Source organism: Thamnophis sirtalis, unplaced genomic scaffold (assembly GCF_051295495.1).
Source record: "Thamnophis sirtalis isolate CommonGarterSnake01/CBP01778 unplaced genomic scaffold, rThaSir2_p1.2 scaffold_12, whole genome shotgun sequence".
NCBI classification, from domain to species: Eukaryota; Metazoa; Chordata; class Lepidosauria; order Squamata; family Natricidae; genus Thamnophis; species Thamnophis sirtalis.
The window spans coordinates 53,837,913-53,848,976 of NW_028261392.1; the positions used below are offsets into that span (position 1 = coordinate 53,837,913).

The window sequence follows — 11,064 nt, forward strand, 5'->3', positions numbered from 1 at the left end:
CATATTCCCCATTTTATATGTGGGCTTATTTTCAGCAGATTTCTCTACAGTATCTAAATCTGTTTGAATTTCATTTCTGTCTTGTACATTTAGACAACCAACTTTATATTTTCTGTAAATTCATAAAATTCTCTTTAAAGTTTATAATAAAATAATCTTTATAGAGTGCCTCCCACCCTCATATGATATGAAACCACTGATTACCACTCTTTTGAGTACAATTTTTGAAACATGTCAAATGTAGATGGCATGTCAATTAAGTCAATTGGGTAGAAAATTAATATTTAACTAACTTGTTAATCAGAATGTCATGATATACTTTGTTAAATGATTTGCTGAAATCAAGATATGTAACAAAGCATTCCTACAAATAATGCTATATTTCATCAAAGTGAAAGAAAATTACAAAACAAGCAAAAAAATATTCTACAATTCTACAATATATCCTCACAGTGTCTGGACTATTTCTACCTAGAGTTGGTCAACAACAGAGTTGGAGAACCCAAAGGCCAAAAAAGGGAGATGTCTGCAGTTCAGACGTCTTTCTGTAAGGAAGGTAAATATTTTAAATTAGCGTAATTTCTAATCAACTTTTCTACTTTAGCTCTAGATAAAATGGCATCCATTCAATTCTTTTAAGCCATTTGTCTCTTAAACAATTTCCACAAAGTATGCTGGGAACATGTTGGAATACATTAAAAATAACCTGCCTCTATTGCCACTCTCAACAACAACAAAAAATCAACTGACCCATTCTCTCTCATTATTTAGCCGCCAATGAACATTATTCTTGAGCCCTTGAACTCACCATGCATACTTTTGCTTCATCCCAAAGTTTAAATCTATTTAGTATCAATAACTTTTCCATTAGAGCTATTCTGCAAAGGAACCAAGAGAGTGCCAATAGCAATTCTCTGCTTGCTTCTGAACCATCAGCAGGAAGCTGATAAAATTTTAGTCTTCTATATCCATAGCTCAAGGCTGCATATTTGACAAATCTGACTTGGGTGCCTAAAGAAGAGATAAGGTAAATCTTGATTATTTATTACCATTCAAGTAACCACAAATTCATCAAAAAGAGTGCCAAATGCTAAAGCAAGTAGAACCAAAATTTGGGAGGCAAGGAGATAAAATCGCATCACCTCAGGAGTTAATTTATACATAGTAGCCTAGGAGGACATGTTCCGTTTCCTCCTTTTAAACAAATTTGACATTCAAGATTAGAGCCTCTGACAGTAATAATTATGTACTAGCCTCTCAGTACCAACTCAGCTTCCCCAATAATAACTTATTTCTTAAAATGAAAAGAAAGTGATTCCCATTATCCCTGAATTCATTGAATTATTAAACAAAGGCTTTGTAAAATTATAAAAAAGAAGAAACCATTGAGTCCAATATCTTGCTATATTTAGAATATTTATTCTAAAATAAATATTAAAGTATTTATATAAAATAACTGTCCAAATTCTGTTCAAACATCTCCAGTGAAGAGAACCTCACCAACTTTTTGAATAATTCATTCAATTGTCAAATTATAATGGTGACCGTTGATTCTTCTTCTACATTTAACTGGAGCCTTTTTATAACTATAGCCCATTCTTCTATAGGAAATCCTTTCAGATACTTAAAGGCTGCTATCATAATTTTTACAGTAATTATTATTTCTTGAGGGAAGACTGGAGAGTATCATTTCATTTCATTTATTTCATTTATTAAATTTATAGGCCGCCCAATCCCGGAGGACTCCGGGCGGCTTACAATGAAAGAAGAAAAAAAGAAAAGCAAAATAAATAAAAAATAATTTAAAATTTACAACACACATACGTCCTAATCGGGGCTGGACCTTAACACTAAGGTCAACAGCCCCAGGCCTGCCGGAACAGCCAGGTTTTAATGGCTTTCCTGAAGGCCATGAGAGTGGGTAAGGCCCGGACCTCCCACAGGGTCGGAGCAGCCACAGAGAAGGTCCTCCTCCGGGGGCCCGCCAGCCGACACTGTCCAGCTGACGGTATCCGAAGGAGGCTCACCCTGTCGGGTCTTATCGGCCATTGGGAGGTATATGGCAGTAGGCGGTCTCGCAGATAGGCTGGTCCTAAGCCATGTAGGGCTTTAAAGGTAATAACAACACCTTGAATTGTGTCTGGAGACCAATTGGCAGCCAGTGCAGCTCGTGGAGGACAGATATAATATGGGTGTATCTCGGTACACCCAATATCGCTCGCGCGGCTGCATTCTGGACTAGCTGTAGTCTCTGAACGCTTTTCAAGGGTAGCCCCATGTAGAGCGCGTTGCAATAATCAAGCCTTGAGGTGACAAGGGCCTGAGTGACCATCTGAAGTGCCCCCCTGTCCAAGTAGGGCTGCAATTGGTGTACCAGGCGAACCTGGGCAAAGGCCCCCTTGGTCACAGCTGACAGATGGTGTTCAAGTGTCAGCTGCGAATCCAGGAGGACCCCCAAATTGCAAGCCCTCACATATGCTTTCTAATTTAGACAGCATCATTCCTGGAATGAGATAGTAATATACAATTAATCTATAACAGATTGCCAGCAGGGCTTTCTGCCTAAACAGTTTTGCACTTTTTAGAACAAAGAAAGAAAGAAATTATCTATTTCAGGTTTTGTCCTGTCTTAGATGCTAAAGTCATTTAGGTGATCTTGAGCTAATCACTTTCGCTTACTCCTAAAAAAGCAATGTCAAACTGTTTCTGAAAACATTGCCAAAAAACCTGCATGGATTTATCCAGACAGTTGCCGTAAGTTGAAATTGACTGAAGGCATCCATAAACAAATAAATGCATTTACATCAATATGTTACATAGAGTTCACTATATAAAAACTACAGCAACACTGTCTGGAATCAAAGTAATGTACAGTACAAGGGTTAATAAAACTAAACACAGTAATTTAATACTCTTGACAGTATGAATATGTAATAAAACAATTATCAGATGCTTTTTGAGACTTCATGTGAAAGCTGCCTGAAACAATCCAATCGTAATTTCATAGAGTTGCAGTCATTCATTTCTCAATGTATGTTTGCCCAGCATCAGAGTAGGATATACCATTGTAAGATCTTACCTCTGAGTGTGAGAGAGTAGTATAATGGTGGGGCAATTGAAACAATCATTATTCCTTGGTGAAGCAGTTCTCAAAGCACTAGTGCTCCCCAGCAGTGAGTAAAAAAACTATTCCTAGAGGCTGGATTGATTATTCTGATCAAATAGTGAAGCAAATACAGCTATCAATATGGTTGCACCTGAGTACCTTCTCCAATGCTGTGGAAGTTTAAAAATATCTGATTTTTTAAAACAAGTTTGATAACAGATGGAGCACTGGTAAGAATTACAGGTATAAACTTACTATGAGGATGACTGAATCCATATCAAAACACATTGCTACTTTTCGCTATGAGAGCAGCAAAGAAACATTTACCTTGCAAAGCTTGCTGCATCATCAAATATCAATAATCACCTAATTGGAATTTGCGTTAAAGCAAGTGGCAAGTGCCATCCCTTCAACATTCATCTGACAGCACCATAATTTCAGTGCCAAGCAAAGATTTTCAAAGGTCTTAATGTATCAGGAGATGTTATACTTGTACTGTTTTTATTCAAATAGTTACTATTTAAAATATAAAATATAACTATTTTATTCAAATAGTTATAACTGTGCAAGCTTTTATCTTTTTATAGTTCATGTACCATCTTTTAGACTGAGGCTGTCAATAAATTTCATAAATAAATAACATAGTTTTGTTACTTTCATTCTCCCTCACCCTCCAAAACTGAACATGTTCCCACATTCACAGTAATTTGCTACCTGTATCAGCAGACTTTATCTGTCCTCCACCATGGATATGATTCAGGAGATGATATAGTAGCTTCCAGAATGTTAAACTCTGTTTAAAATAGAGAACACTGAAGACATTTGCTGTAGTTTACATGACTTTGCTTAAACCCCGAACCTTTGTTTCATTCTATCCCCTTGTCAAATATATAAATACTAGATGGTTCTCCTTTAAAAGAAATCCTTTTAAAACTTTCAACTATAATAAATTTATGTCTAGAGTCAGAAAAGGAATTAGGTCAGATCTGACTAGTATTTGAATGGGACATCTAATTCAATTGTAAGGGTCAAAAGATAAACAATAGTAAATTGTTTGATTCATAAGGTACCACCAGATTTTTTCTTCTTCTTAAAATATGGTATTTAACAGTTATGTACTTTTTATGGCTCCCCAATTGATTGCCATTGAAAGTACAGATTGTCTAATTAAATAATAAACAGAATAAGCATATTTCAACTGCAGACTTCTTCAAAAAAAGTAATCATGATTTTGGAGAATATTGAAACTGAATTAATTCAGAGATATAATTTTCATATTTCAATGTATCAACAAATGTGCATCTAATATCTATATAACAGTGGGACAGGTGCATTTTGGGGTATATTCACAAGTAAATGCGAAGTTTTTAAACTTCATTAGCTGTTTAGTGATTTTTTGTATGTTACCACGATTTTGCATGGTTTTTCGTTTTCTCTTCTTACTTGGTGCTCTCTAATCACCTATACGTTACCAAATTTCTCTTAAAAACATAAGCAGCAGCTGACAAAATAAATTAGTACATTGGAGTTTCGTTTTAAAAACTCGAGCCTCTCAATAGACACGGTTATACTATCTCTGTCGAGCACGTAAAATCACCTCTGTACAGTCGGAAGCTCAGAATAAAGAAGTGAGACTGTTTCCTAGGACAGTGTTTTTCAACCTTGGCAACTTGAAGATGTCTGGACTTCAACTCCCAGAATTCCCCAGCCAGCACTGGCTGGGGAATTCTGGGAGTTGAAGTCCAGACATCTTCAAGTTGCCAAGGTTGAAAAACACTGTCCTAGGATATAGTCCCTGAAAGGAAGAAAGCCCTCTTCAGGGCAATCATTTTCTACTGAAAAGCTGCCAACCAGACGCTTTTCCTAGTCCATCCGCCCGGTGGGCTACTAGTCAAAGGCAGCAGTTACCCTACGACGGCGTCTTTCAGTCTCAGCCGCTTTAAGATGCAACAACTCTCAGAATTCCCCAGCCCTACACGTTTTAAAAGTATATGAGGCTGAGACACTTTGTTCTACATTGTTGAGGACTAGTCTCGTTTTTTTTAAGCTGCCTAATATGTCTCGCACAGTGTCGGTAAACATAAATTCCTGCTCAGTGTCTGAGCGTGCCACCCAGTTAGGTGGCAGAAAGAGCGGCCGGGAGCGTGTACTTCCCCTTTCCCCTACTCACCGCCTGAGGTTGATCGAACTTGGCTTGCCGGAAAGTCTCTGGAGAAACGTGCGAGCCAGGCAGGCTCAGGCTCAGCGCTGCAATAGCTGCAGGCAGGTAAGCGGATGCCGGTCGTTGGCAGTTCATTATCTTCTTTATCGGGCTTATTTCCGCGCCTCTCTCCCTCTCAAAAAGCGGCAGGACGTTACGGAGCTTGACAGGAAGTAAGCGTCAAGTGCGCATGCGCAGCAGTGAATCTGAAGCTCAGTCGCTTCCCGATACTCTCATCATGCCCTTTACCATAGAGGGGAAAAAAAGAGAATTAAGCATAGCCTTTCAGGCTTCTTAATTCTGAGGTTTTTTTTTTTTTTTAAAAGTCTGATCTCTGTTTGGAATTATTGTCGAGTCGTCCGTTAAAGAAAAGCTATGATTGCTTAGCAGATATCGAACGGGCAATCACCACGAAACTGAGAAGATTATTTTCTTTTTCTACTTCAAATTTTATTTCGAATATTCTAATTATTTAGGTTTGCAACACTGAAAAATTGGATCACAACGATGATCTAATTATATTTTTTTGGACACCGGGGCAAGGCCAAGGATTTTTGAGGAATTATTCAATTTTTCTTCAGTTATTTTGTCTAGATCAGTGTTTCTCAACCTTGGCAACTTGAAGATGTCTGGACTTCAACTCCCAGAATTCCCCAGCCAGCATTCGGTGGTTGGGGAATTCTGGGAGTTGAAGTCCAGACATCTTCAAGTTGCCAAGGTTGAGAAACACTGGTCTAGATCAAAGATATAAATGTCAAGGCATTTTTTAAATGTCATGCCTTGTATATAGTTGATTGATAATTCAAACTGTACGATTTGTATTATATTATAGAGAACTATAAAAGCTGTTTTTATTTTTGCACCATTTTTTATTTTATTTTTTTATCAAGCTCTGTGCATGTGCGGTGGGGGGGGGCAGAACATGTGCAGAGGCCACGTGCACATTGCATTTGGGGGGTTTGGGGGCACGTGCATTTGCGTGAATGTGCGCGGGCTTTGAGCACTCTTGTCTGGAAAAGGTTAGCCATCACTGTTCTATACTATTTCAGACAAGTGATTGTCCAGTCTCTTCTTAAAAACCTCCAGCGATGAAGCAACCACAACTTCGGAAGGCAAGCTGTTCCACTGGTTAATTGTTCTCACTGTTAGGAAGCTTCTCCTCAATTCCAGGTTGCTTCTGCCCTTGATTAGTTTCCAACCATTGTTTCTTGTGTAGCCTGTTGGTGCTTTGGAAAATAAATTGACCCCCCTCTCTTTGTGGCAGCCTCTCAAATACTATCATGTCCTCACTAGTCCTTTTCTTGAGACTAGCCAAACCCAAATCCTGCAACTGTTCTTCATGTGTTTTAGTCTCCAGGCCTTTAATTGTCTTAGTTTCTCTTCTTTGCACTTTTTCCAAAGTTCTCAACATTTTTTTTTGTAATGTGGTGATCAAAACTGGATATAGTGTGGTCTTACTAAGGGATTATAAAGCAATACTAATACTTCATGTGGTTTAGATTCTATGCATCTGTTTAGACAACCAAGAACCCTTTTTGGGCAGCCAAAAAGCCATATTAGCTTTTTGGCTGCCGTTACACATTGCTGATCGTCCACTAGGACTCCAAGGTCCCTCTCACAGTTACTGTTTTTGAGCCAGATTTTGCCTAATTTGTACTTGTACTTTTGATTTTTCCTGCCCAGGTGTAGAACCTTGCTTTTCTCCATGTCAGATTTCATTTTTTGGATAGGGCACATTGTTCAAGCCTGTTAAGATCTTTTTTGATCCTGAGCCTGTCTTCTGCGGTGTTGGCTACTCCTGCAAATTTGATGAGTTCCCCTTCTATTCCCTTATGTAAGTAATTTATGAAGATATTGAAGAGTATTGGCCTAAGACGAAACCTTGTGGTACCCCACTGCTTACTTCCCTCCATGTAGATGTAGTACCATTACGGAGTACTTGTTGAGTACAATTTGTCAGCCAGTTACAAATCCATGTGGTGATGCTGTCTATCCCACATTTTTCTAACTTATCAAGAAGTATAAAGTTGTCTTTATAATCATTTCCCCTTCAATTTTTGGGACTCTGACCCCATCATTTTTTGCTGATATAAACTCTATTTTTCCCATCTTCTTCTCAATTCTCTCTAATTCTTTCTAATAAATTATGAATTCCAGCCAAGATATTTTGCAAAGTTATTGTTTCTTTTGAATATTGTGCCATTTTGGCAAGCAGTCCGCCTTGCCAGCCACCCTCAGGCTGCCACTGGTGGACCAAATCCCTCCCAGTTGATCATACTTCCCTGGTCAGGGGTAGATCCAATGACAGTGGGTGCCAGCACCATTCCCCTGCCGGTCCCAACACCTGCCTCACTGGCCTAATCCTAACCCTCGCCACTTTTTATGGGAGTCTTGGGAAGCTACCATATTTTTTTTAACTGGATCTGGTCCCACCTCAATTGCTACGGAGGCCAGTACTAGTCCAACCAGGATGATTTCAGCAATTATTTAAAAAATAATAATGGAATGTTCAGAATTGGACAGATTAATGGTAAAATTAAAAAGAAAGATTCTGAATGTTTTATAAGATGAGAAGTTTTTTACAAATCCATGTCATCATCCCCCCTCATCCAGCAGCTCAAGCCATCGCCAGAGGGCAAGTCAAGTACAGCGACAACCCTGGGGAGGATCCAATGACAAGAGACCTTAAAAGCTGTGCTTCCAGCAGACCAATGGCTTAACAACAAAGCCTTGACCCTTAAAGATGGACTAGCCTGGGGTTAGGGTTAGGTTTAGGGTTACGTTACAGCGCACTTCTGTCGGCGCGCTTTTGTCGGCGCGCTTTAGGGCTAATTAGTCACTCATTCGTCGCGCGGTTTTGTCACCGCGCTTTAGACACCGCGGTTTAGTCAGGCACACTTTTGTTGTGCGCGCATTTGTGGTGGAACCAAAAACCCTGCCCTTAACTAGGAGCCAATTCTGGTGGCCAAAGATGAAAGCAGACATGGAGGACTACACAAAGAGCTGTGCCAACTATGTCACTATGAAGAAGCCAGGAAAGCCCCCTGCCCTCCTCCAGCAAGTGGCAGACCCAGTCCAATCCTGAGAAGAGATCGCCATGGACTTTATAGTTGAGCTCCCAGAGACTGGTGCGAAAACGGTTATTTGGACCTTGATTGACTTATTCTCAAAGCAAGCCCACTTCACAGCCTGCTCAGGGCTACCCTCAGCCAAGAAACTAGCTAGAATGTTCATCAAGCAAATATACAAGCTACATGGGGTGCCATGCAGGATTATCTCCAATAGTAGCGTCCAATTCACTTCAAAATTCTGGAGGGAATTCCTATGTGCAATAGGGCCCATCCAGGGACTCATCTTGGCCTTTCATCCGAGCACAAATGGGGCAGTAGAATGAAAGAAGAGTACCTGAGGTGTTATGTGGACTACCAGCAATCCATCTGGGCAGCACTGTTCCCTCTAAGGTGCGCGCCTGCGCGACCGCGCACATGGAAAGAAATCCCCGCGCAGCAGTTTCTAACTGCCGCGCAGAGATTTCTACCAAAGCAAACGTGGGGAAGTCCTTTGCAGGCGGCTAGAACTGGCCGCCCGCAAAGGACCTCCCCAGACTTGTTTTGATGAGCTGCCAGTCCTCTTGCTTCTTCTCCTTCACCGGCAAAGCTCCTGCTGGCTTCTCCGCCCATGGCAGTGGTGCCTCTCCCTCCACGCGGAGCCCCTGAGCTGGCTCCCGCGTTATCCCTCCCCCTTCCTCCTCTGCCGTGCTTTTGAGGCCGCGGGAGCTAGTAGGAAAGCGGCGGAGGTGGAGGCGGCGGCAGGGGTAACCCCTGCCGCCGCTTTCCTACTAGCTCCCGCGGCGAGAGGACTGGCGGCTTTGAAATGCAACCCCCTGGTCCCGCCGGCCGCGGATTTGATTTAAGTGGGGGCCGAACACATGCTGAGCCGACTTTGCGCAGTGAGGCGGAGTAATTCAACCCCCCCAAAGAACGTGTGTGTGTATGTGTGTGTGTGTGTGTGTGAGAGAGTGAGAGAGAGAGAGAGAGTGAGAGAGAGAGTGAGAGAGAGAGAGTGAGAGAGAGTGAGAGTGAGTGAGAGAGAGAGAGAGAGAGAGAGAGAGAGAGAGAGAGAGAGAGAGAGAGAGAGAGAGAGAGAGAGAGAGAGAGAGAGAGAGAGAGAGAGAGAGAGAGAGAGAGAGAGAGAGAGAGAATAGGATCAAAATTGGTGGCCAAAGGAGTGGAGGGAAGGAAGGAAGGAAGGGAGGAAGGAAGGAAGCCCTTCCCCCTGTGAAAAAAACTGAAGATGGAGCAGTGAATGAATAAACCATAAAAGCAACAAACAGTTAATGCGTAAGTAAGCTGAGGAGCAAGTTCTCAACTAAGGAAGAAATATAAGAAAGAAATATAAAAAGCTCAATATGCCAAAACACTTATTTTAGTCTTCATTTAATTACTTGTATTGTAGTCTGATGTAACATCTTTTTAAAGTTAACGTTAGTTAGAAAAGATAGGGTACAAAACTTAAATAATAAAAAAAATTGTACATTCATTTTGAAAAATAAATGCAATACTTGATTAATTTCATATCTTTATTTAAAATAGTTTTGGCATGGCATATGATTTTATTGACTCAGTTGGAAATGATGTGGTTGTTGTATCTGATTCTGAGGTATATATATTCTTAAGTAACATAACATATAGCATATTGTCCAAACTTGCTAGACTATTTAATTGATCTTACTACTTTAAAGGGGGAGAGTTTCATGATAAATTATTTTATTACATTTATGTTGCATTTATATATTATATTTATTACATTTATATTCCACATTATATATTTGTATTGTTAGTGTATATTGTCAATTTTGATAGATATTATATTGATATATCAATACTGATTTTAATCATACTAAATAACAATTACTGCTATTATTTACCAGCATTACATATTTACAGTTTTTAATATCGAGTTAGTCGTATTTTAGAATAATAGCGTTATCTTTTAATAGGATAATTGGCAAAATCTAATTCACATGTGATGGGTTGCATTCCAAAGGAATGTGAGAGGACAGGTTGCCTGCAAAATGCCAGGACCCAGGACCCTGTTGGTGCCATGTCTCTCTCTAGCCAGTCTAGCAATCTAAAAGCTGAGCAGAGAGCCTTTTTTTTTTCAGGGTGAGCGGAAAAGTATAGTATTTGAGTGGCACTTTTCATGCCTGGCATTCATCAGGCTGAAACCTCAATCACAATCGGCGCTTGACGCTTGGAATGTTGCGCAAATGTCCAGCAGACGTGACAGCAGTTCAAACTGTGGCTCTCTTAGGTGCTCAGGCATGAAACTGTGCCACTCAAACACTATACTTTTCCGCTCACACTGAAAAAAAATTAGAGGGAACATTGCTGGGCAGACTTGCGGACTTTTGCGGAGGTAACCTACAACACAGTGCATAGTAGCACAGAACTGACCCCTTTCCAGGTCACCAGTGCCATGGAGTTTGTCCCCATGTCTGAATTACCTAGGGAGTCGCCCTACAACACTCCAACAACATCCAAACAGTTAGACAAAATACATATATAACATTTTGGCTAAAACAGTGTATTACAACAGAATATGCAATGCGTGCTCCAGCTACCTATGTGTACAAAAGAGGTCAAAAGTAATAACTGGAGTAGTAAAAAAATTACAATATTAGTGTAAAATTCAGGTAATTATGGGCAAATAAAACACTAAAATAATCCCAAAGGTTTTTGTAAACTTGTTTACATTT

The 11,064-nt window shown here is 40.1% G+C and overlaps 1 protein-coding gene across 2 annotated transcripts in view; it reads right to left on the minus strand.

The window, feature by feature from the left end:
- Positions 1-5,512, minus strand: part of TEDC1 (tubulin epsilon and delta complex 1) — a 69,306-nt gene extending 63,794 nt beyond the window's left edge. The window contains exons 1-3 of one of the 2 annotated variants that reach the window (XM_087726599.1): positions 5,277-5,512; positions 3,821-3,899; positions 809-1,011 (exon numbers count right to left, since the gene is read on the minus strand). In XM_087726599.1, coding sequence (XP_087582725.1) covers positions 809-1,011; positions 3,821-3,899; positions 5,277-5,402 — 408 coding nt within the window. In that variant the 5' untranslated portion in view covers positions 5,403-5,512. The remainder of the gene's footprint in view (positions 1-808; positions 1,012-3,820; positions 3,900-5,276) is intronic. The other variant, XM_087726598.1, reaches the window with a different exon arrangement.
- Positions 5,513-11,064: the final 5,552 nt, after the last annotated feature.